Source organism: Geotrypetes seraphini, chromosome 4 (assembly GCF_902459505.1).
Source record: "Geotrypetes seraphini chromosome 4, aGeoSer1.1, whole genome shotgun sequence".
Lineage (NCBI taxonomy): Eukaryota > Metazoa > Chordata > Amphibia > Gymnophiona > Dermophiidae > Geotrypetes > Geotrypetes seraphini.
Genome location: NC_047087.1, coordinates 12734268 through 12761230, shown reverse-complemented (window position 1 = coordinate 12761230; position 26963 = coordinate 12734268). Strand labels below are relative to the sequence as shown.

At 42.6% G+C, this 26963-nt stretch overlaps 1 protein-coding gene across 1 annotated transcript in view; it reads left to right on the top strand.

Moving 5' to 3' along the window:
- JPH3 (junctophilin 3) overlaps positions 1-26963 on the top strand; it is a 234027-nt gene that overhangs the window by 156045 nt on the left and 51019 nt on the right. Inside the window, exon 3 of the mRNA XM_033941680.1 lies at positions 2190-2314. Coding sequence (XP_033797571.1) covers positions 2190-2314 — 125 coding nt within the window. The remainder of the gene's footprint in view (positions 1-2189; positions 2315-26963) is intronic.

Genomic DNA, 26963 nt, shown 5'->3' with positions numbered 1-26963 from the left:
CGTTGGTCATTATGGAGCTCGTGAGTAGCATTGGTCATTAAGGAGACTAGATAAGAACATAAGCAGTGCCTCCGCCGGGTCAGACCATAGGTCCATCATGCCCAGCAGTCCGCTCCCGCGGCGGCCCAAACAGGCCATTTGGCCTTTATCTGCCGTTATGTTTCTATGTGTTTCAGCCTCAGCACCCTGGTTTATAAGTTGATTCCAGTGTGAGTGGCTGCCGGTGTTAAATTTTTCCGCCACAATAAGCTCAGCTAGGAAGCTCAGTGGGTTCTTTTTTTGTAAAAGTAGGGTCCTTTTTAACAAAGGGTTCTCTGAACGTAAGCAAGAGTGTCCTGCCCTTTAGCGGCGCTATTATCTGGGTGTTTCAGCTGATATTTGCGATAGCTGCAGTCTCTGTGGATTTATGTATCAGCTGTCGCTAGCATTTAATTTAAACTTTGAAAGTTTTTGTTATAAGTTTGGCAATTAAACACAGTGCTTTATTATTATGTATTAACTAAGTGTATTGTATTCCATGTGCATTGTAAATTTGAAAAAGTTGATAAATTTAAAAAAAAAGAAAAGAAAAAAATATACGTTTTCTTGAATACACATACTATTACCTTAAAATTAGTAGATGTCCCTTTTGAGAAAAAAAAATAAATGGTCACGTTAGACATGAGTCACAGAAGATGACCCACTGTCAGCTCTGCTCCAGGTAATCCAACCAGGCTTTATGTGGTTATTCTGCAATGATATTTTTAGATATTTCTAGGAAAAAATGCTTGAGTACCTGCATAAATTCATATAAACTGTTCTGAGCTCCCCTGGGAGAACAGTATAGAAAACTGAATAAATAAATAATATCTAGGAGAGGCAGGCTGGGTATGGTTTGTGTACATACTTGTATATAGGTTAATCAATTAATAAAGCTGCAACCTTGTATATACCACTCTCTACTTGGCCACAGCTGGTTGAGTGTGAAACGGGGTGTCAGGGCTAAAGAGTAAAAAGCCTGGCATATCCGACTGGGCTGACAGGGGGCTTAAACTGCACAGAGTCAAGCAGCCTTTTTTCAGACGCTCATGCTGTTTGTTTGCTAATTAGGCATAGAGACTTGGGTCCTGCTGCAAAGGAAGCCCAAGCGGATTTGGCTCTCAGCAGGGTCTGTTTGAAATTAAACAGTTCATGCAGGCTGCTGAAGTCTCTCTACCTCTCAGCTCTGCACTTTATTATCTCATCCCATCCCCATTCTGCCCAGCTGTAGACTTATAGTGATAGACTTATGCAACATACACCTAAAATGTTTGAATCTCTCATTAATCTAATTAAATCTCATTAATCTCATTAAATGGAAAGAACCCCTTCCCTCAATAGAAAGAATGAGGCAACTATTCTGTTCCTTACTATGAACTCATATTTTAGGATTTAATGTTATTGGTGGGATATTCAAAAGATGTTGAGAGAGAGAATCTTGAATCTAGAAATCAATCAGCCAGCACCCAGCAGGTTAAGGCATGCTAGTTGGTACTGTGATGTTCCTTAACCACATACTGAAAATAGGAATAATTGTAGTAAAATCTTTATTATCTAATCTAATCAAGATTTCTTAAGCACACTTATCCAGTACAGGTTCAAGGTGATTTACAAGAGGCCCATGCATCATCACGGGAAAAAGGTTACATCACGTTGTAGAGGAAGCTTACATTGTTACAATAAGGGAAAAGTTACAATATATTATAGAGGAAGGTTATATTATTGCAAGAAGGGAAGTAGTTACATCACGTTGAGGAGGTCTGTTACATTGTCATGGAGAGGCAAAGTTACTGAGATGAAAAAATTTATCAAATAGGTATGTTTTTAGTCTTTTCCTGAAGGTGCAGTAATTCAGTTCTGTTCTTATGGATGTTGGAAGGGCATTTCAGGCTCTTGTAGTGACTTACATGAAAAGGGTGTTGAATGTTCGCTTTCTGTCCTCAGAGTTAAGTCCTAAGGAGCTTCCAGGTTGAAAAAAGGAGGTTAGAAGGTGGCAGGTTGGTATGATATAGTCTACTCTTATCCTCTCAGCTCCACTCTTCAATGAGTAGTTGCTATATAGACCAATAACAGGTGAAACCCCTGAACTTTCTTGCCACTGTTTTCCACCTGACTGGAATCTGCTGCCCAGGCCAGATAACCCAGTGCCTCTTCCTCTCTGTTTCCTACAGGACAACCCTCTCACGAGCCAAGGCGGAGGCAGCCAGCACAGCAGCACAGAAAGCTCAGGAGGAGGCCCGTGTGGCCAGGATTGCTTCCAAAGAATTCTCGCCTTCTTTTCAGCACCGGGAAAATGGTCAGCTCCTCTTTTTTCTTGTAGCCCCTGCTCTGTCTAAGGCACAGGTGTCAAAGTCGGTCCTCGAGGGCCAGAATCCAGTCGGGTTTTCAGGATTTCCCCAATGAATCTGCATGAGATCTATTTGCATGCACTGCTTTCAATGCATATTCATTGGGGAAATCCAGAAAACCCGACTGGATTCCGGCCCTCGAGGAAGGACTTTGACACCCCTGGTCTAAGGCCTCGATGCTCAAAAGCTTTCTATGCCAGTAAGACTCATTAAAGAAGTCATACTGGCATGGAAGCTCTCCTCTGGATGTTCAAAAGGGTTCTCCTTGGCTGCTACCGATCTTCATAGCAACCACTGAGGATTAAATGCAAATGTATTACTCTTTATAATACTCTAAAGGGAACACCCCCTTTTACAGGGAAATTTTTCCAACAGCTGTTGTGCATGTGTTGTGCACTCAAACAGCACATGCACAGCAGCTGCAACCTCCCCAAAACAAAAACAATTTAAAAAAAACAAAAACCCACTTCACCCACCATTTTCTCCCTCTGGTCAGCTGATGGCAGCTTTGGAGCCATGATCAACTGAGAGCCAGAAGAGGGGAGAGTCGTGGCTGCTGGCTTAGCTGATTCGCCCCTGTCAGCTCCGGAACCCCAGCTGATTTGGGCTTCCCCTGCTGATTAGCCATGATTAGTTGATCAGGGCTTCCCTTGCTGGCTCTGGAGCTGTGATCAGATGACTGGAGGAGGAGTTGTACCTAGCGATTGCTCTTATGAGCAGGTGCCAGGCACAGTTTAAGGGGCTGCTCCACACAAATAGCATGCATATGATTTGCATGCTATTTGTGTGTGCAAAGCCCTGTAAAAGACAATTGCTCCCAACATGATATTTTTTACCATGTTTTCGGAGTATTGTACATCCTGCCTTGAATGTATTACAGTTTTCTGCTACATTCAGATTGGGAGTAATTATCTAACTATTCCTGCTCCATTGTCATAGTCTTTGGGGCTCATTTTCAAAAGAGAAAAATGTACAAAAGGTAGCATAAAGTGGCATTTAGATGTTTTATTTGGTAAAATGTCCAAATTGCCATTTTCAAAATACATTTATAGACGGTTTTCTATGCTGTTTGTTTGAAGTGCATCTAAATCTCAAGGGGGTGTGTAGGGAGCATGTTATGGGCTAGATTAGGGTGGACTTATGATTTCGACGTTTTTCTGCAATAATGGAACATTGCAGAAATAGTCCAGGGCAAAACTTGGATGTTTGAGGCTAGATCGGTTTCAATAATGAATAAGTGCCCAAAAGGTGGCCAAACAGATAAGATGACTGCTAGATGCATGAAGGCATAGCCCCCTTACTCCCCCAGTTTCTAATATTCTTCTGAAGGTAGAACCTTCTTCAGGTATAAAATTAAATAAATAATATCTCTATGTATATATTTTATGATAGTACAAACTAGATATACCATATGTTCTTTATCTTCCCCCCCTTTTTTCCCATGTTTCAGATATTTATCTTTTATTTATATAAAAAATGTATATACTGCTCTAATACTAGAGCAGTTATGTCCAGCAAGAGGTTCAGAGCCCTCTCAAGTACATTTTTGAACAAGGGCAAATTATGAAGAAGTTGATATTGAATGAATAGAACCCAGATTCAATTTCTTTTTCTGAAATAACTGTTTTGTACTTAACACAATGTAGATTTTCATATCCTTCCGAGGGAAACTCTTTTTCAGCTCAACTATGAGCACAAGGTAAAACATGGACCTAGAATGTCTCTTGGGCAGGTAAGCTTTTATAAAGGTATACACTAAGGGAGAAATTTTTCCAGTTATTTCATCAGCTGAGCTTCTTCAGTTTGGATGGGTTGTGCAAATGGAGCCATAAGAAGAGTTCCTCCTCCTGAGGAAGCACGTTTGTTGCAAAACTCTGGGGGAAGACTTGTGTTTCATGGCTTCAGGAGTTTTTAATGGTGTTGCACTAGCACTTTACATACATAGAACTGCCTGTTCGCGACCAATTGATTCCAACTACCACTAACAGATTCCATATTTTTCATTCCATAAGACACACTTTTTCCACCCCCCAAAAGGGGGTAGAAAAGTGGGTGCATCTTATGGAGCAAATACATCCCCTCCCAGTACCTTTTTAAAGTTGCAGTTGTCCAGTGCACTCTCCTGCCTGGACGGCTGGCTTTGGTAACATTGCGGCGTGATGCAGGAGCACGACCTTTGCGCTTCCTGCCTGGTCCCGCACTGCTCAGTGATTGGCTGATGGGCTGATGTCACTGAGTAGCCTAGAGGCCCTGGACGAATTAATCCTGCCCTGCAAGTCACTGGCTGTGAATAGATCACGCCGTGCCAGAAGTTCGGGCTTGCTCATTTTCGTCCCATTAGGTGATCTCGGCCATATTCGGGTCCTGCCTTGGGCCTGCAGTTTTCTTCGTCTGCCAGACCGCACTTCAGCAGGTCTCGACAACAGCCTTCCATGGGGAGTCATCCAGCAACTCCTGCATAGAAGAAATTTTGATGCCAGTCCATTGTCCCCTCCCCTGCGAAAATCAGGGGGCGGTTGCTGGCTTTTCTAACAGAGTGGCAGACCATTACCTCCAACTACTGGGTCTTGGAGGTTCTCAGGATGACTACAAACTGGAGTTTCTATGTCCCCTGAATGAGTAATTTCTGGATTCCTCAGTGGGCCATCCCGAGAAGGCGGTTTGGATGCAGGCCATGGTGCACAGATTACTCAACATTGCAACCATGGAACCCATACTAGAGCGAGACTTGGGCTCTGGGAGATACTCAATATACTTTATCATTCCAAGGTAAGGCTCTGACAATTGCAGAATGATTCTAGACCTCAAGGCAGTGATAGCATTGGTGGCGCCAGGGGAGTTCCTAGCCTCCCTGAATCTGAAGGAGGCATATCTCCGCATTCCCATTTTTTTCTGAATCACCGGAAGTATCTTAGGTTCCATGTCTTGGGGCAACATTTCCAGTTCGTGGCAATGCCCTTTGGGTTGGCAACAGCACCCAAAAACCTTCACCACAGTGATGGTGGCTTCGGCCCATTTTTGCACCCTGGGTGTTCTGGTTCACCCATATCTAGATGAATGGTTGATCAGAGCTCCTTCGGAGTCAAAGGGACGTCAGTCTGTTCATCAAGCAGTACAGTTACCACAGCATCTGGGCTAGGTGATCAACTTCAGGAAGAGTCACCTCAAGCCGTTGCAGGATTTGGAATACCCAGGAATTCAATTTCACATAGGACTGAACAAAGTGTTCCTGCCTGTGTTCCATCAGGAGAAGCTTTGAGAGGTTATCAGGGACCTACTGGTCACTCCGGTCCCAATGGCATGGCAGTACCTCCAGGTTCTGGGGACCATGGTGGCAATAATCGAGGCGGTCCCTTGAGCTAGAGCCTATCTGTGTCCACTGCAGGATGCTCTGCTTCCATGCTAGAATCCCCAGTGGGACCCATTCCATACATCCCTACCCTGGACAACCATGGCGCAGAACAGTCTTGAATAGTGGTTGCATCCTCTCTTACTCTCCAGGGGTCTTTCCCTCTGAATTTTTTATTAAGTGATCCTGTCTATGGATGTGAGACTCAAAGGCTGGGAGTGGTGTGTATGGCCTTCCCTGTTCAGCGTCAGTGGGTGCTCTCAGGGTGCTAGTGGTTGTTCAATCACCTGGAGCTTTGGATGATTTGGCTGGCTCTTCTCCACCTCAAGGATCATCTCCATCATCGAGTCATTTGCGTCTTTTCAGAAAATGCCATGGTGGTAGCTTATGTCAATAGGCAGGGGGGCACAAGGAGTCCCTCCCTGAATGTGGTGACTCAGTTTCTTTTCTGGTGGGCAAAGAGACATCTTGTGGTGCTGTTAGTGGTGCCCGTGGCAGGAGTGGACAATGTTCAAGCAGATTTTCTCAATCGTCAGACTCTGGATCCCGGGGAGTGCTCTTTGTTTCACAGAGCATTCGATTGCATAGTGGATCAGTGGGGGCGTCCCACATTCAATCTCATGGTGACTGCAACCAACAAGAAAGCAGATAAGTCGGTGTCGTGGGATTGGCAGCATCGGCCTGGACGCTTTGGTTCAACCCTGGTCATGGGGAGGTCTCCTTTATGTCTTCCTTTCATGGTCTATGATAGGGCATCTGTTGAGACAGATAGTGGCCTATGGAGTCTGGTGATCCTGTTCATCCCTGATTGGCCGAGAAGGCCGTGGTATGCCGACTTGGTTGAGCTCCAAAAGGATCAGGGGACCCAGTTCCCTTGTCATTCTTGCCTTCTTATGCAGGGTCCAATTGCGATGCAGGATCAGGACCACTTTGATTTTACAGCATGGCTCATGAGCACATGGCCTTGACTAGCTGGGGCTATTCTTTGGCGGTGATTGAGACACTGCTTCACAGCAAACGGAAGTCTACAGGGGCAGCCTATATGAAGATCTGGAGTTGCTGCCAGGCCTGGAGTATCCTGGTGCATCTGTTCCATTGATTCCTCATGTCCTGGAGTTTCTGCAGGATGTTCTGAAGAAGAGCCTAGTGGTAGCTTTGCTCCAGATGCAGTTTGCTTGCTTTTATGTATGGGCCCTCCCTCTTTGATGGGCTCATTGAAAGCTCATCAAGATGTGGCTCATTTCCTAGGGGGCACTCTGCAACTTAGGCCTCCATTGCGCCTGCCCTGTGCCACTTGGAATCTTAATCTGGTTCTCCACTCTTTGATTCGTCCACTGTATGAGCCTTTGGAGTACACATCCTTTATGGATCTATGATCAAGGCAGTCTATTAACTCAGCTCATAAAGTTTCAGAGCTTCATAAGAACATAAGCAATGCCTCTGCTAGGTCAGACCTGAGGTCCATCTTTCCCAGCAGTCCACTCACACGGTGGCCCAACAGGTCCAGGACCTGTGCAGTGATCCTCTATCTATACCCCTCTATCCCCTTTTCCAGCAGGAAATTGTCCAATCCTTTCTTGAACCCCAGTACCGTACTCTGCCCTATTACGCAGATTCCGGTGTGATGTGCACTGTTCCTTTCTTTCTTCTGAAAGTGGTTTCCACTTTTCATGTGAATTTGGAAGTCCAACTTCCTGCTTTTGCTTCCTCTAATTTGAGGGAGCTGGACCAGGTGTTGCGGTTCTTGGACATGCGCAGGTTTTTATTGCGGTATCTGGAAGTCACCAACGAGTTTCTCCTTTCTGACCACCTGTTTGTTCTAGCGGATCCTGCCTGCAAGAGTATGCCTGCTTCTAAAGCCACCATTTCCAGGTGGATCCATATGGCCATTTCCGTGGCTTACGTGGTGGCTGGAAAGAAGCATTCCCTTCATGATACGGACTCATTCTACTAGAGGTGTTTCATATTTTTGGGCAGAGTCATCGGCGGTTCCTCTTGATGAGATTTTCAGGACCGCTACCTGGTCTTCTTTGCATACATTCATCAAGTTTTACAGGGTCAATTTGGCGGCCAAGCAGGATGTTGCTATTGGTGCCTCGTGTTTTGGCAGCGAGCTCGTCGGTCCCACCCTGATTCCCTAGGACTGTTCTGTTACATCCCACTGGTCCTGGAATAAAGTGGGATTGTACAAGAACAAAAGATTAGGTTCTTACATTTGCTAATCTTTTTTTCTTGTAAATCCACACTTTATTCCGGGAATCTGCCGTGTATTTTCCTGATTCGCCGATTGTCTGCCTTTCAAGTACTGGTAAGCTGACTAGCCTTTATAGAGTGCCATCTGATTGGGTTATAGCACTCAGTTTTGGGGAGTCCCTGGTTAGGGAATCCACTTCTGGTAGTGCATGCTGTTTCTACTTATAAACAATTTCGACATCGGTACAACGAGTGAGGTGATTAAATTTGCAAACGATACGAAGTTATTAAGAGTAATGAAGACACAGGAGGATTGCGAAGATCTGCAACGTGACATAATCAAGCTCGAGAAATGGGCATCGACATGGCAAATAAGTTCAACGTAAATAAGTGTAAAGTGATGCATGTCGGTAACAAAAATCTCATGCATGAATACAGGATGTCCAGTGCAGGAAGATATTCTGAGGAAATAGAGATAAGAACATAAGAAGTTGCCCCTGCTGAATCAGACCAGAGGTCCATCTTGCTCAGCGGTCCGCTCCTGCGGCAGCCCATCAGGCCTAGTGCCTGAACAGTGATCCCTGATTAATTTTATAACTTACCTCTAATCCCATCCCTATAAAATGCCTCAAAAAAGCCATCACCTAGAAATAAGTCAATGCTTAAAAGGCCTATTAGCAAGAAAAGAAAGGTAGTCGGGCTTCCCAGCCATTCCTCCTATAGGGTAACTACATGGATGTGCCATGGATGTTAAGCTGCTTCTCCTACTTACAGGGCCACTGTATTCCTTGGTAGGATTTTCAAACTACCTTCCCTGCTGAGCTTGCATTGGCCAGAAGCCTCTCCCAAGGAGCCAAGATACCCAGTCAGTTGCCTCACCAATCTCGTAGCTAACATTTCTTCTTGCATAACCAAACTTCAATCCTGGGCTCACACTGTACAAATGAAATTGAACGAGTCCAAAACTAAACTACTCTGGCTCGGCCCTAAACTTGATCAATTACCCACTTCCATCCCACTGCTCACAGGCTCCTCTCTACAGCTGGAATTCTCTAGCAAAGTTCTGGGCATCACCATAGATTCATCATTATCCTTCAACGACCACCTCAACTCCCTGATAAAAAAATGCTTTTGCAGCCTTCACATGCTGAGGAAAGTGAGATCCTGCTTCCACCAAAAAAGCACTTCGCCGTCCTCGTACAATCCATTATCCTCTCCAGATTGGATTATTGCAATTCCATTTACCTAAGCTTAACAAAGAAAAGCCTCCACAGACTCCAACTAATCCAGAACACCGCGGCCAAACTTATCTTCTCAAAAAGTAAATTTGACCATGTCACACCGCTCCTATCCAAACTCCACTGGCTTCCCGTTATTTCCAGGGTCTACTTTAAATGTGCCTGCCTAACCTTCAAGATCCTCCACGGTATCCTTCCTCCTTTTATCCCTCTATCCTGGAATTCCTCAAATTCAACCTCCACTAGATCCACTCAAAAATTAAAACTATCCTACCCCTCCTTAAAAGGCATCTCCCTTGTTGGTAAACTTGGCTCTTCCCTCCCTTTCAGAATCACTCAGCTCTGGAACAGTCTCCCCTCCCCTCTCCGCAATTTGAGCCCCCTTCTACCATTCCGCAAGCATCTGAAGACCTGGCTCTTCTCCAGAACGTAACCCCGTCCCGCTCCGGGCACTCTCACACCAACCTCTCTTCTCTCATACTTATTTAATTCCATTGGATTTCCGTTCCTTCCCTAACCATGTAAACCGTGTCGAGCTCCATCTGCGGAGATGATGCGGTATATAAACCCAAGATTTAGATTAGATTAGATTTAGACATTACATGGTATGCAAGCCTGCCCAGTCGCCCTTCCTATAGGGTCTGAGAATGAAAACAAATGCTTTAGCGTCAGAAGTTTGCTGCTCTATGGCTGCCATTGCTTCATCTGTCCATCAAACTAACTGCTGCGTAGGAGAGAGGTGATACCAATAAAAAAGCCTGCAGGGAACAAACAAATGATGAAACAATTACAAGACCTGTCCACAGTGCCAAAATCCCATCGCAGGATCAATGAGCCCCATCTGCTGCCAGGGAGCCTTTATAATTATCTATCTCTCTCTGCACAAATGAAAACCAGCATTTTTGTTTCCCACCACATATTTCTCTTCTCATCTCACCTCACTCTTTCCCATTCCCTTTAGCCTCTCCTCATAGGGAAATTGACCCATCCCTTTTATCATTTTCATCGCCCTTCTCTGTACCTTTTCTAATTCCGCTATATCTTTTTTGAGATAAGGGGACCAGAACTGCACACAGTATTCAAGGTGCGGCTGTACCATAGAGCAGTACAAGGGTATTATAACATTTTCATCTTTGTTTTCCATTCCTTTCCTGATAATTCTTAACATTCTTAACATTGCCGTATCCTCAACGATGACACCTAGATCCTTTCCATGAGCAGTGACTCCTAACACAGAGCCCAGCATCACGTAGCTATAGTTCGGGTTCCTCTTTCCCACACGTATCACTTTGCACTTGCTCACCACATTAAACGTCATCTGCCATTTTGACGCCCATTCTTCCAGTCTCACAAGGTCCTCTTGCAATTTAGCAACTTTAAACAATTTTATGTCATCAGCAAAGTTAATTATCTCACTAGTTATTCCCATCTCTAGATCATTGATAAATATGTTAAAAAGCAGCGGTCCTAGCACAGACCTCTGGGGAACCCCACTATTTATTACCAAAACTCTACTCCCCAGTCTAATTTCTAATTCAAAATATAATTCTTATCTCTTGTTTCACAAAGGGCTTCTTTTACTAAGGTGCGCAAGCGTTTTTAGCACACGCAGGAAATTACCACACGCTACACCGCGCACTACGCTTCTAGAACTAACGCCAGCTCAATGCTGGCATTAAGGTCTAGCACACGCGGCAATGTAGCACGCGCTGTGCCGCACGTTAAAGTCCTAACGCGGCTTAGTAAAAGGAGCCCAAAGGCTTTTCTCTCCACTGATTGGAAAAAAATCTTTAAATGGATTTCTCATTCATATTTATTATTTATTAGGCGGTGGAGCAGTGAATTTGAAATAGAGCACTCAGCATATTAAGCACCTTGAAAACGGGACGGAACTACAAATAGATGATTTTTTTGCTTTTTTGCTCTTCACGTTAAAAACCGAGTTGAATTGTGATGTTTTCATCTTTATAGTTCCAAGAATTTGTGCAATGGAACTGTGGAGAGGTTTCAAAATACATTAGAACTTGAAAGAATGGCAGTTTCATTTTATGCAGCATAGAAGGAACGGAGCACAGTTAAATATCAATTTGTGTCAAGCAACTTTATCTAGTTCATTGAGAAAACCTTGTTTTTCCTTTTTTCAGTTCAAATCTGTTTATTGGAATTATAGGTCAGTGAACAACAATACAGAAAAAGAAAACAATACTTATACATACATGTTTAACTCTGCGTCAGCAATGAGCAAATACAGCATAGCTAAAATGAAGCATCAGCAAAGCAAAGGCAATTTTCTAAGCTCAATATAGCTATACAACAAATATAGCTTCAAGTAGGGGTAAGGTGTGCTATAGTATTACCATATTTATGGTTCAAGAGAAACAGAATTAAATGCTACATAAACAGCAATATATCAGTCGCCATCAAAGATAGGGTAATCTTAAAGCAGTGATCAGCTTTGTACCGTATTAATGTCATGCGAGAACACACATGAAACTAACAGTTACAGTAATTTCTTACAGGTTCCCACAGTTTATTAAATTTCCCAGTGGACATCAATTTTTCTGCAAATACCCTTTCATATTTAAAAGACATGCACACACGGGACATAACTGTGGTAAATGTGCCTACCCAATGGCATCTTTTGGACATATGTTCTGAACCTGTCTCTTGGTGTCTGCTTTTTGGATCCACTTGGTATCAGCTGTGGCACGGCTTTGGGGTTGTTCTTGGAGGATGCATCCAAGTTTCCTCTTTACACTACAACTTCGCTTTCATCCGCCTAGACCTGGTTGTGCGGCTTTCCTTCGAAAAACAGTGCTGTTGGGCAGGAAATGCATCTTGCTGCAGTGGCTGTCACCCCAACCTCCCTCTATTCCCCAGTGGAGAGCATTGATGTTACAGCAAATGTTATTAGAACGCAAAGATATTGTAGATTTGTCTTCTAAAGCTGGCCGATTGTTTAGTACATGTTGGCGGCCATTCAGTTTAACTTTTACTCCTTATATCCAAAACCAAGTATGGAATACGTAAATTGTATCTTTCTACTTTATTACTGATTTGTACTTTTGGGATGTTTGCCGCTGCTGCTGCCCTTGAGGGGGGAGTTTGGGGATTGGATTTGTATTAAGCAAAATCTGTTCTACCTGTGCGCTGTATTGTTTCTTGTGGTGGTGAATAAACATGATTTAAACATAAGCCTAAAAAAAAAAAAGACATGCACACTGAATTCCACCACATGTTTGAGTCGACCTTAGAGAGGTCTTTCCTCGACGATAGTACATTCTTAATTGCTAAGTATAAAAGGATACGGTGCAGTTTAGCTTTATGGTCATCCATTGGTAGTGATGACTCAGTCTGAGAAAAACTTTTTAATCACGTAATAATAGGGGGTAGTAGAGGTTTTTTAAGCCTATGAGGTGTTTTCCCTTTCAAGTATTGCCTGCAAGTTTATTAGCTGGCGGCATAAGGGGATCTGAGGCTTTTTCCTCCTTGCAGTAAAGATATGATAGAATGAGAAGAATCAAAAGAGCAAAAATTATACAGAGAAGTGAAATTAAAATAAATAATAAAGATGAATGAGAAATCCATTTAAAGAGTTTTTCCAATAATTGGAGAGAAAAGTCCTTGTGAAGCAATATATAAGAATTATATTTTGAATTAGAAATTAGACTGGGGAGTAGAGTTTTGATAATATATTAGGTTTTTTCATCATTCTGCATATATTATTTTGCGATTGGGGAACCCCACTATTTACCTTTCTCCATTGAGAAAGACTCTTTGTTTTCTGTCTTTCAACCAGTTCTCACTCTATAAAAGGACATTACCTCCTATCCCATGACTTTCTAATTTCCTCAGAAGTCTTTCATGAGGTACTTTGTCAAATGCCTTTTGAAAATCCAAATACGCAATATCAACCAGTTCACCTTTATCACATATTCATTCACCCCTTCAAAGAAATGCAGTAGATTGGTGATGCAAGATTTCCTTTGACTAAAAAACCATGTTCGCTTTCTCTCATTAATCCATGCTTACATATATGCTCTGTCATTTTGTTCTTTATAATAGTCTCTACAATTTTGCTCGGCACTGACATCAGACTAACCGGCCTATAATTTCCCAGATCACCTCTGGAACCCTTTTTAAAAATCAGCATCATGCATGCAAAATGCCACCTTTCTTAGGTGGCAAGCACAAGGTCTACAATATCTTTTTCACCTGTTTTCGGAGGAGGGGAGTCTGGTCACATTTGCCGAGCTGCAATGAACTTTTGACCTACAGGCTAATGATCTCTTCGCCTATTACCAGATCCGTCACTATGTTCAGTCCCTCCCAGTGGCTGCCTTTACTGAAGTCTGCAGGGAGGCGCTTTCGGAACTCTTCAGCCTTTCAGCCCAACAGAGGATTCCTCTACGATTTCATATTGTGGGGATCCAGGATTGCCAACCAAGTACGAATCTGGATATATTAGCGACAGCGTGGGCTAAGGACTTGCATTGCCAGTTGACTGCTCAACAGTTACAACGGGTCCTGAAGAACATTCAGAAGGGGTCACCCAATATTACTCACTGGGAAATGCAATTGAAAATTGTTCTTAGACTTTACATTCCACCGGAACGTGCAGCCCGGATGGGGATTACTGCGTCACATTCTTGCCCGAAATGCAATCAGGCTCACGCATCTTTGAGTCACATGTTTTGGGCCTGCCCTGCAATCCAACAGTTTTGGAGACATCTTGGCCTATATACCACATCGCTTTGGGGAAGGCGATGGCTTCCGCAACCGAGGGCGTTATTTGGATTTTATAATATAGCCTTGCCCAAACCCAGGGGAATGTCAGCATTTATCTCCAGAGCCCTTTTGATGGGAAAAAAGCCATCCTCACCAACTGGCTCTCCCGTGATCCCCCGTCATATGCACAATGGAGATCCCTAATGATAGTGCACGCAACACTGGAGAGACGCATGGTGGGAGACTTGACTCTTGGCCCGGGTCGCAAATTTTGTCAGGTGTGGGAGCACTTCTGGCAGGACCTCACACCGCGTGCTCGCAGTAGACTTTTGAATCTTTAAGATTTTATTCCCACTCTCAGCTGTTGGACTGGCCATGGATTCTGGGGGAGGGGATGGGGGATGGGAGGGGAACTGATTATATTGTTGAAAATGTTATTTCCTGAATGGTACTACTGTTTGTATTTGCTTCTTACTGCTGGAATAATAAAAATCATTTAAACATAAACAAAAAAAAAAAAATCAGCATCATGTTGGTAACCCTCCAGTCTTCCGGTACTATGCTGGTTTGTAAAGAAAAATTACAAATTGCTAACAATAGCTCTGCAAATTCATTTTTCAATTTTATCTGCATTCTGGGATTCTATCCGGTCCAGGTGATTTGCTACTGTTCAATTTGTCAAATTGACCCATTACATCATTCAGTGGCATATCTTCCTCAGTGAAGACCTAGGCAAAGAATTCATTTAATCTCTCTGCTATGTCCTTGTCTTCCCTGAGATCACCTTGTATCCCTTGGTTATCTAGCGGTTCAACCGATTCTTTTCCTGGCTTCTTGCTTTTAATATACATAAAAAAGTTTTTACTATGTGTTTTTGCTTCCAGCGCAATCTTCTTTTCAAGGTCTCTCTGTGCCTTCCTTATTAGCGCCTTGCATTTGACTTGACATTCCTTGTACTGTTTACAATTATTTTTCAGTTGGCTCCTTCTTCCACTTCTGAAGGATTCTCTTTTAACTCTAATAGTTTCCTTCACCTCACTCATTAACCATGTCAGCTGCCATTTGGTTTTCTTCCCTCCCTTTTTAATACATGGAATATATCTATTCTGGGCTTCCAGAATGGAATTTTTAAATAACATTCTTGACCTTATCCTTGACACTCCCTCAGCATCTCATTCACTATCAGTCACTTCAATTCTACCAGTTCAATGGAGTGATCACTTCTTAATCTTATTTTCACGTCAAGGTTTAACATCCTCCCTGACTACTACTACTATATATCATTTCTATAGCACTGAAAGGTGTACGCTGTGTTGTGCATTTAACATTCAATACACGTTCCCTGCTCAGAAGAGCTTACAATCTAATTTGGACAGAGAGAGGACATACGAGGGTTGGGGAGTTTCTGGCAGAAGGAATGGTACACTGGGTATAGCTATCTCAATCCTATCAGTCCACTTTTAAGTATTAAGAACATAAGAACATAAGAACATAAGAAGTTGCCTCCACTGGGTCAGACCAGAGGTCCATCCTGCCCAGCGGTCCGCTCCCGCGGCGGCCCATCAGTCCGCAACCTGTGAAGAGGTTACTGACCACTTCTATAACCTACCTCAAGTTCTATCTGTACCCCTCTATCCCCTTATCCTCCAGGAACCTATCCAAACCTTCCTTGAACCCCTGTACAGAGTTCTGGCTTATCACCTCCTCCGGAAGCTTGTTCCATGTGTCCACCACCCTCTGGGTAAAAAAGAACTTCCTAGCATTTGTTTTAAACCTGTCCCCTTTCAATTTCTCCGAGTGACCCCTAGTGCTTGTGGCTCCCCACAGTCTGAAGAATCTGTCCCTGTCAACCTTCTCTATGCCCTTTAGGATTTTGAAGGTTTCTATCATTTCTTTAAGGTAACCCCAACATCATTGATTAACGCATCTGATCTTAAAATTGAGGAATTTAATTCCAAAACTTTACCATACAAATCCCTTCTATGGCACTCGAGCTTAAAAAAAGTGATATTTAGTCTTGCTCTGGAGCAAAAATATGCCATGCTTAATCCCAGAAAATTCTCTCAGTCCTGGTTTACTAAACAATTACAGAAACAGAAAAGATCAGTTAGGGAAAAAGAGCGTAGATGGCTAGAACCTCCACTAATCAGCAATTTTTGCAATTTAAATCTGTCTCAAAAATACATAAATGATCTCTCCTGAATCCCCAAAATGAGTACTACTAAAAAAAGATTGTGAACACCCCAAACACAACAATTTTATATAAAACACTGAAAACACTCACCAGATTTCATTTACCAAAACCAATTACAGAAATTATGTCCTTATGTCCACAGCCCAAGACCTATCTGCTTTCTTCCACAATAAAATGATCATGCTAACATCCACCTTGATGTCTGCTCACTTACCCTAAATCCAACAAAATAATTCTCAACCTTCAATTCTCCCAGTTAGTACCTTATCCAAATTTAATCTTCCCTTTACCCCGGATTTAAAGGGAGCCATTTCATTGATGCAACCTACTAGATCGCTCACTAACCCATTCCATCAATTATGTTAAAAAATGGGCTCCTTTCACTCATTCCATTTATCCATAGTAACCACCAGCTTATCAACTGGATTAATCTCAGATGATTGGAAAATAGCAATTCTATGTCCGGCACTAAAAACCCACAAATTTACCCAAAACAGATGTCACCAATTGCTTTCCTCTCAAAAATAGTGGAATCTGTGGTACTTCAGCAATTACAAGACTTTGTTGATAAGACAAATGCTTTCCACCCACACCAAACTGCCTTTAGAAAACACCATAGTATGGAAATTTCACTACTCGCACTGACCTCATTCATTCATAGGGCTTTTGATCAATTTAAACCTGTACTAATGCTCACTTTAGATCTCTCCACTGCCTTCAACCGCAGGACAAGTTAAGGATTACACAAACCGTTCTTAGTTGGTTTGCATCTTACCTATCAAATCGTACCTAGAAGGTACATTTCAACAACTCACTCTCTACTCCTTTTTCGATTGATTCAGAGGTATCTCAAGGTTCTCTTCTATCACCTTTTCAATTTGTTCTTAGCCCTATTACTAACACAAGGAAATCACTAGGATTTACACTATTCGTCTACACAGATGACATTCAAATACTCCATATAGTAGACACTACCTTGGCCATTGAATTCAACAGCATAAACCATAAACTAACCTTTATTACAGCATGGCTAGCCAACCACTAATTGATATTAAACCCAGAAATATCTTAATTAATCATTTTTCATCCCAAAGAAAAAATTGAACTACATATCCCAATTGGCCTAGACAAACTGCTGGTCTTACTAATAAGCATGTGTACTTGGAGTGACTCTGGACCCCCAATTTTCCTTCAAACACCTCCTTTTACAAACTTCCATTTGATGCATATGATTTAGTTGCTACTCTGTCCTCCTGCAATAAATATACTAGTGCATTCACTAATAATTCATCAATTAGATTACTGCAATTCTCTGTTCAAAGGCATAAGAATCAAAAAACTCAAAAGACTACAAAACATCCAAAACACTGTTTTACAACTTTACTCCACTGTTGTTGCTCTATGGAGTTTTGCATTGTGTATCAGCTTTGAGTATCAGCCATGATTGGTAAGAGGCACCTCAAGGGATAAGCTCTAAAGAATAGGAAAGAGAATGGGTTTTAATATACCGCCTTTCTGTTTAGATGTTATATACAGAAACTTATTTTGTACCTGGGGCAATGGACAGTTAAGTGACTTGCCCAGAGTCAAAAGGAGCTGCAGTGGGAATTGAACCTGGTTCTCAGACTGCTGAACTAACCAATCAGGCTCCTCCCTGGATATAGTTTAGGTGCTCCATCTATGGACTGACTAAATATTATCCTGTGCTTGTACCTTCCCATACTTCTGCTGCATTTATGGCCATATAGCACTTCAAACTGTTGTGCCACAATGAATGGAAGAAGCCAGGTGTGTGGGTAGTCCTGGGATCTGGAAGGCACCCTGTACGGTCTGCTCATCAACTGATGTTCACCATCTGCTCACACAGATGAATGGGAAGCTAACCAGCACTATTTTATTTTGTTTTGTTTTTTTTCTGGGTCCCCAAGCACCTCTGTTGGAAGAAAGAAGATGAGATGCAGCAAATTGTACATTGGGAACAGCTGGCAAACTAAATCTGATATTTCCTGCACATTTATTTTTAAACATTATCAGAAATCTGAACTGGTCCTTTGTGTTGTCCCAGTAATGGCAATTAGGTGCCTTTCCAGGGTGTTGAGTAGAATAAAAATGATGAGAAAGTATTTGATGATCAAATTATTAACCCCCTCATCCCCCTTTTATCATGCTGCACTGGAGGATTTTAGTGTGGGTCGGTGTGGTAAATGCTCCATCGTTCATAGAATCCATATGAGCATCATATCACTTACCTCACCAGCTCGCGCTATAAAACCTCTAGTGCAGCTTCATAAAAGGGGACGTAAGTTTTTAGCTGGGAACAATTATGTAGCTGCAGCCCACAGTTAAGAGAATAGAGAACTCCTACCTTTCTCTGCCTTGTAATTCTCAGCTGTTTAGTACCAGTTACAATCAATGGCAAATTTTCCATTTTTTTATAATCACACATCATAGTCTGGTGAAGCTCTCAGTCTGCTCTTACAAAACAGAAGTCACAAGCAGAGTCCAAATGCAAGAATATCTTTGCAAATAAGCCGTTATGACAAGAAGCAGCGATGCAATATGAACAGCACCATCCTTTCAGTTCCCTCTGAATCTTGGATCCACGCCTGCTCATTGGTGCGTGGGACGAAACACAACCTGCTTCACATAATACTCTCAGGCTTGTGCGTATAATTCTAAAGCATTGCTTAACATATGAGTGTGCATAGGGGCTTCGGTTAATTGGGTGAAGGACACTTGAGTTTGACAAAATGTATTTGAAGTTACTTTTCCACCTGCTGCCTCCATCATTAGCCTTTCTTCTACTCAATGTTTATTGTATGAATACCATAAATTCAATTTGGCACTTTCTGTTCTGCAGATGGTAATATTCATTTGTAACAGACCGTGGTTCCCCAAGCTCATTAGCCACAAAGATACCTCTCAGAATACATCTTATTGCTAATTCACAGATAGTAACATAGTAGATGATGACAGATAAAGATCCAGATGTAAAATACATCTGTAATAGAAAACCTCTGTAAAGAGGTAGTGTTATGATGGGTAGAAAATAGCAGGGATAGGGACTTGTATAGCGCCTTTTTGTAGTTACACAACCATATTCAAAGTGGCTTACATATAGGTACTCAAGCATTTTCCTTCTCTGTCCTGGTGGGCTTACAATCTATCTAATGAATCTGGGGCATTGAAGGATTAAGTGACTTGCTAAGGGTCACAAGGAGCAGGGGGGGGTTTGAACTAAGGGTGCTGAGGCTGTAGCTTTAACCACTGCGCCACTCTAGAAATCAAAGTGTAGTAAAAGGGAGCCAAGTATAAGACAATCAAGCCATTGTGACATCACTGATGAGGTTTGCTCTTAGGCATTGGTGGAATGAAGCTTTATGATGTCACAATACCAGCTCTGCTTATCAGAGGCTAAAACTTTTCACACTATTAGTTTATTTAAAGGAGCTCAGAATGGGTTACATTAATTTATTCAGATACTCAAGCATTTCCCCTCTCTGTCCTAGTGGGCTTACAATCTATCTAATGAATCTGGGGCAGTGGAGGATTAAGTGGCTTGCCCATAGTCACAAGGAGCAGCGCAGGGTTTGAACCCACAACCAGTGGCATAGTAAGATGGGTGCAGGGGAGGGTGGTCCATGCCGGGCACAGTCTTGGTAGAGGTGCCAGCACCTGTCCTCCTTTCTGCCCCCCACCCCCGCCACGCACATGTGCCCCTCCCCTTCCCTTTCCTCATACCTCTTTAATTTTCCCTGCACAAGCAGCATTACCAACTTGCTGTCCATATCAGTGTCGCCACTGCCCACAACCTGAAGGTACTGAGGCTGTAGCACTAACCACTGCACCACACTTGACAGATTTACCAGATGTATTGTTCGGTCAAGGTGGGTAGCCTGACCTGATGTGAAACCTCATAGCTCATCCCTTAAAAGACATGAAGCCATTGGTTACAAATAGGTGTATAGGACTCGCAGAACATGTACATGTTAGTGAAGAGGGAAGCCAAGCACCCAGGAGTGGTCTAAGGTCACACAACTGTCTGTGTCAATAGCCAATACCACTCTCACAGTCCACTCAAAACCATGTTATATGACAGAGTGCACTGGTCTTGAGACTCAGAAAGAAAGAAGAAGATACAAGATGTGGAATTGGAGATAGATATTCAGTCTGCATGACACACTCCTAGAGAGTGAGAACTGTCAAATCACAGGGGGTTACCTCTTTGAGACACAAGAGATGGTATAGTAGGAGAAGGGAGGAACTCATATGCTCCCAGGACCTGCTGCCAACATCATATAGGTGTCCTGGCTTAGGCCTACATCAAAGAGCATCATTATTCATACCACTTGCTAATGCAGGGCTGAGTATTTATCTGCCTGTAACATTTGGACTGTAATAATAGTTACAACAAGGTTACAATGGGAAACTCCAGTATTATAGTTCTGTGGAATAATCTGTGGCCATTCAAAATAAGAGATTAGCATGGGTTCTGATTGGCTGCACATCCCCTTGGTTCCCCCTTCCTTAGTACTTGATTCAATATCCTTCATATCCCTTTTCCCCCATAGCTCTGACTAATTCATTCTCAGAATACATCACTTAGGTAATAAAAGTGTGCAGCAGAAACACCCCTGGCAGAGATACAGGATGAACTAATGATTGAAAAGATCTTTCCTTTTGAATCAGTTGTATTTTATAAAATAAAAAAAAGAATCAGCAAGATGTTGGTCAGTGGTTGCATAGTTTCTCTAAAGTTCTCACTAGCTAAAATAATTATTTGGTATTAAATTGATATGAACCCACTATTTTTGAATAATAGCTCTTCCAGTGCAATAGGTAAGACATTCTAGACAGATGGGTAGTGTCTAAACTAAACTAAACCTTAAGCTTATAGACCGCTTCATCTCCATAAAATAGAGCTCAACACGGTTTACAGTAAAATTAGTAAAGCATTAAAGAAAGAAAGATATACTGTAAAATTAATAAAGATAAGAGGTTTTACAGTTTTGAAAATAACCAAGTTTTCAGATGTTTTACGTTGCCATCTGCAGAAGAAATCCACTCCAGATTTTTTTCTCTGTTCCTCTTGTGTACTTCACTGTGCTCCTTAGCTCCACCTACAGTTTTTCCCTTCTGCATGCGTGCCTGCAGGAGTCTGTTTGTTCTGCTCTCCTCAATTTATTATTTTATTTACTGTGTTTTTCGTTCCTTTTTTGGGGGTTTCTGTTGATCGGAGCAATTATTCAGCTCTGCCTGCATTAAGATCACATAGACTTTGGTCTGCATCTGACAGGCCAATCCCTGGTGGTACCTGTTAGTCAGCCTGCATTTACTTCATAGGAGTTTGGGGCCATCCCCCTCTTTCTCCTTCTGCCGAACGAAGGTTCGAGCACAGGTTGTTTGGCATCCATTGGAGTGGTGTCTTGTAGGTTGCCGGCTGCGTCTTCTCACCGCCGCCCATCCCTGAGCGTGTCCGTCAGGCCACAGGGGTGGAGGGTACAGTCAGGCATTAGGTCTGATGACAGCCCAAAGATCAGTGTTGAACAGGCATTCCCAGCATAAGGCAGTGATTTTCTGATTCCAGCTACTGAAAGAGAGCTGAGGCAGGCTGCAGCACATTTTCAACACAGATCACAGTGAGTAAAGGCTTTAACAGCCTGTGAGTTGAATCGAGGGAGTTTGAAATCCGAAGTTTTGAGGGTTTCTGCATGTTCCCCCTCCTGAAAAATCCTAAAATCACCATTTTTCGTAGCTTGTTTAATGTAAAAAATGTGTTTTTGGCAAGATTTTCTTAATTGTGGCCATCTTGGATTTTTAGCAATCTAAAAAAAAAAAAAGCTCCCTGCTTCTCCAAAACTGCAATTTGTGCCTCAAAACTTGTTGAGATGGAGTCTATGGACTCTCCTGATGTGAATTCATGCCAGGATTGCACAAATTTAGTGCCTCAAGAGAGTTCTTGCGTCATGTGCCACATGGCATGCCCGGAAGAGGTGGCAGCATACAGCTTAGCCTCTCCCATGTTGAAGCAGGTGATCAAATGCTCAGCTAGCCCAGTGGGGCAGCCTTCTTTATTTTCAGGGCTTGGCACGGCTGTTATTCTGTGCGTCTAACTGCGGACCCTACACAGCCTAAGAAATGCAATTTTAAGTCATCAAAGGGTGACTATGTCCCAGGAGCCAGAGGCGTACTCTGAATTTATGAATCATTTGTGGAATGAGTTTCAAAGCCAGCATTCTTCCCCTGAGCAGTCCTGCCCACCTCAGACGAGTCTATTAACGGCCTAGCTTCTATGGAGACTCCTGCATCTCAGTCAGCCGCTGTTCTTGCGCTGCCTGATCTGGGGGATCCTGATGATGATGATGACCAGCTTGCTGGCCCCTTATTTTCAGGCGCAGTGCTTCCAGGGAAAGGAGATCAGGGACTGTGTGCTGTATCTGCGAATCCTTCTGGGGTTTTGGAACCCCGGAAAAATCCCACCAGAAACCTACCATTCTGCATTTATTTAAGTCAGTGGCTTTACCAGATCTTATTTCGGAGTCTTTGCAGGAGTTGAATTTAATCACTCAGCCAGCTTTGTCCAGTTCCTGGTTTTGTGGTGTGCACTCGCAGGCTTCCACCTTTCCCTGTCAACTTGATATGAGCATTCTAATTTCAGAACAATTTGATTCTCCAGAAGGTACTCTTAAGACAGCAAGAGCTATGTCTCGCTTGTATCCTCTGCCACAGGAGTGCCAACAGCTTCTGGATCAGCCTAGGGTGGATACATTGGTTGCGCAGGTGACTAAACATACCTCTCTACCCAGTGAAGGTGGTGTGGTGCTTAAAGATATGCAGGACCACCATGTGGATGTGGTCCTCCAGAGACTTTGTGATGCAGCTACTTTAGGCCTAAAAGCTGCTTCGATGGCGTCCTTTCTCTCACGCGCCCATCTCTCTCGACTGCTCATGCTGGAGAGTAAGGCTATGGATCCTCCTCAACTTATTTTGGCTGGGTTAGATTATGTTGCTGACACATTGTATGACCTTAGGTGGGTTTTGGCTAAGGTGTCAGTGTACTCCATTTCTGCCCGTAGGATGCTCTGGATCCCACTCATATGTGAGTGCCACGTCGCAGAAATTTTCTCAGGGCTCCCAGCCCAGGTATGCCAGCTACAGGTGGTCCCAGCCTTCTGCCTTCTGTACTGCACCCTCTGCCAAAAAGGTGTAATGACACCAGGCCAAGGAATGCTCCTCTACAGATAGGGGGCAGACTCTCAGCGTTCCTGTCTGCCTGGGTTTGCATTTCGTCCAACCATTGGGTCTTGTACATTATTTGGTCAGGCTACAAGCTGGAAACTGCCCAACCTCTGATGGACTGGTTTGTGGACTCTCCCGTGGCTTGGCCCGATAAGGTGCTCAAGGTTCAAGCCATCACTTGCTGGATATTCAAGCTGTAGAGCTGGTGTTGCCTGAACTCTCAGGCTCAGGCAGATACTCTGCCAAAGAAAGGCTGCAAAGATTGGAGGCCTAGTCTGGAGCCTCAGCATATGAATGCGGCTCTCAAGGTTTCACGCTTTCGCATGGAGACAGTGTAATCGGTCATTGCATTGGTGGCCCTGGGACAGTTCTTTGCCTCTCTGGATCTCATGGAAGACTACTTGCATATTCCAATATTTCCAGCCCACTGCAAATTCTTGTGTTTTCATGTCCTGGAACAGAATTACCAGTTCTTGGCTCTGCCCTTTGGGCTGGCAATGATTCCCCATGCCTTCACAAAGGTGATAGTGGTTGTACCAGCTTATCTGCGAAAAATGGGTCTGCAAGTACACCCTTACTTGGGTGACTGGCTGATCAGGGCTCCATCGTTGGCCGAGGGTCAGTGCACGGTGGATCAGCTATTATCCGATCGTTAATCTCCCATTCCTCACAAAACTAACAGAGAAATTTGTCTTTAACCAATTGTCTTCGTTTCTGGAAAAGACAAATGTCTTACATCCTTGCAAAACAGGTTTTCGACCATACCATTCTACAGAACTTTCTCTCATAGTACTGATTACTTCTATCTGGTACGTTTTAGACCATTGTCAATCACTAGACCTCTCATTGGCATTTGACACTATAGACCACTCCTTACTTCTGGAAAGACTTCAATCTGTAGAAATTAAAGGAATTGCTTTCAATTGGTTTCAATCTTACATTTCTGACCGTTCATACCAGGTTATGTCTGACAATTCGATCTCTGCTCCCTTCACACAGGATTTTGGAGTCCCCCCAAGGTTCAATATTATCGCCACTTTTATTCAACCTATTTCTTGCTCCTCTTCTAACCCTCGCTCAGTCTATAGGATTTATGGTATTTGCAGCTTCTACACCCCCTCCAAACACATCTCCATGCAGAGATACAAGAAATCAGTCTTACATTAGTCAGACTTAGGGCTCCTTTTAGCGCACGCAACAGATTAGTGCGCGCTAACCCCATGCTATTTGGCTAGAACTAACGCCAGCTCAATGCTGGCATGAGCATCTAGCGCACATGACATTGTAGTGCGCGATATTCCGCGCATTAATGCTCTAACGCAGCTTAGTAAAAGGAGCCCTTAGTTAATGGCTCAATGATAATAGGTTGTCATTGAATACTGCAAAGACAAAAGTCCTCCTATTTCCCACGAAGGATACAGAAGAATTCGTAGCTCCCATCTGTATTCGATTGATCCCAATTAAATTAGACACGACCCTTAAATTGATAGGCATAATTCTAGACAATAAGCTAACTTTCCACCATGATTCTTTCGATTTCTTCACTTTTGGAATCTGCATCGCTCAATATTCTGATCCATTCCTTGGTTATCTCTCACGTGGATTATTGCTATTCCCTCTACTCTGGAATTATCCAGAAAGAGATCCGAAGGCTCCAAATCATTCAGAATACGGCAATAAAACTCATCTACAATGCAAAATAATTTGATCATGTAACTCCTTTGATGAAAACAAAACCAACTGTGGAGAAGAGGTCCAAGATGCAGGCTTTATTGAAGATACAATCTTTTAATCCACATGATAAAATGTCTAGGACCCAAAGAATGGGATGTGGATTAAAAGATTGTATCTTCAATAAAGCCTGCATCTTGGACATCTTCTCCACAGTTGGTTTTGTTTTCATCTGTTCCTTGGATCTGTGGAGTACCCAGGGTCAATTTTTGGTTTACTCCTTTGATGAAAAAAGCTCAATGGCTACCAATTTCCCACCGTATTACATTTAAAATTCTAGTTTTTGCATTTAAAACAAAATCTGCTCATTCTCCCGCCTTCATTGAAAAACTGAAATTATAAAAGTTTTATTAAAATATGGGAGCCATTAACATTGTTTTGTAATGAATAAACACCATTTTTCTTTTGAAGATACATCATTTAAGGAAGGGTGGGGGGAGGGTTTGTACACTTGAAGAGAGGGTAAAATGAATTAAGAATAGTGTTGGGAGGGAGGGTGGGTTATGGGTTTATATATATATATACAATTATTATTGTCTTGATGGATTTATCAAGTGTTGTTTTTGAGCCTATGTATGATTTTTCTTGTACACTTGTTGAATGATTAAAAAGGAATAAAGAATAAAAAAAAAGAAAAACTGAACATACTATATTCTCTTTCTAGATCACTACACTCCATTAATCAATACCTCCTTACTGTTCCCTGACTGTGTATCATTGTTTACGATACCACTCATAGATCCATTTTCTCTGTTGTTGTTCTGTCTATTCACCTCAGACAGCAAGATTCTTTTTCAAAATTCAGATCAGATCTAAAAACTTTTCTATTTAAAGACGCTTACAGTTATTAGGACTTAGCAGGACTTGGATTTGCAGTACTCTTTTTTTGGGGGGGAGGGTTATCCCCTCCTTTTGTTCTCTTCCCTCCCCAATTTTTCTTTCCATGGATTGTATTTCTCCCTATCTTCCCCTTTTGTTTGTTTCTGTCAAAAGCCTTTCTATGTATTTGTTTGTTTATTTCTCACCCGCCCTTATCCAGGGCGAGTTGCATATTAACATGCAAAATAAAAGATTTATATTTATCATACAAAACACTTCAGAGACACACTATAACAAATTACATACTTACAAATCAAATCAAAATACATATAACATACATGTCGCATCAACGACAAATTTCATTTAAGGCCAAAATTGGCCAAACCCATCCATACATCAAAATATACAATTCCATAAGTCATACAAGATGCCTCAATAACAGACATCAATAAAACAAATAAAACAAACCAGACCATCGAACACCTCAAGTCATCACTCCTTCACCCTCAACCAAACTCAGACCCTATATTTCATTTTACAGAACAGATGTCTTTTCAGCAGTTTCCTAAACTTTTGAACATTTTGCTGCTGGTGAATGTATCCTGAAAGATTGTTCCACTCCCGGAGCTGATGCCACGCATACTGTTAATTTATTTTTAACAATTTTACTGTACACCGCCTAGATATTTTTTAGATAGGTGGTCTATCAAAACCTAATAAACTTGATCAGGAAGTACGTTTGCCTGCTTTTCAGCTTACTGATTCCAGGATGCAAGATTGCCTTTTGAAGAAACTTGATGTGCACAGAGTGCTTCCTTGTTATCTGGAGGTCACTAATGAATTTTGTCTCTCTGACCATCTGTTTGTGCTGACTCATTCTGTTAAGCAGAGTGCTCCCCTCTTCCAAAGCCACAATTTCTAGTTGGATCCGTAGGGCCGTTTCATCAGTCTATATTCTTTCTGGGAAACAGTCTCCTGTTTCCACAAGAGCGCATTCTACCAGAAGTGTGGCTTATTCATGGGCCGAAACTAGAGCTGTCTCCCCTGAGGAGATCTGCAGGGCAGCAACGTGATCTTCTCTACATACATTTGTCAAGTTTTACAGC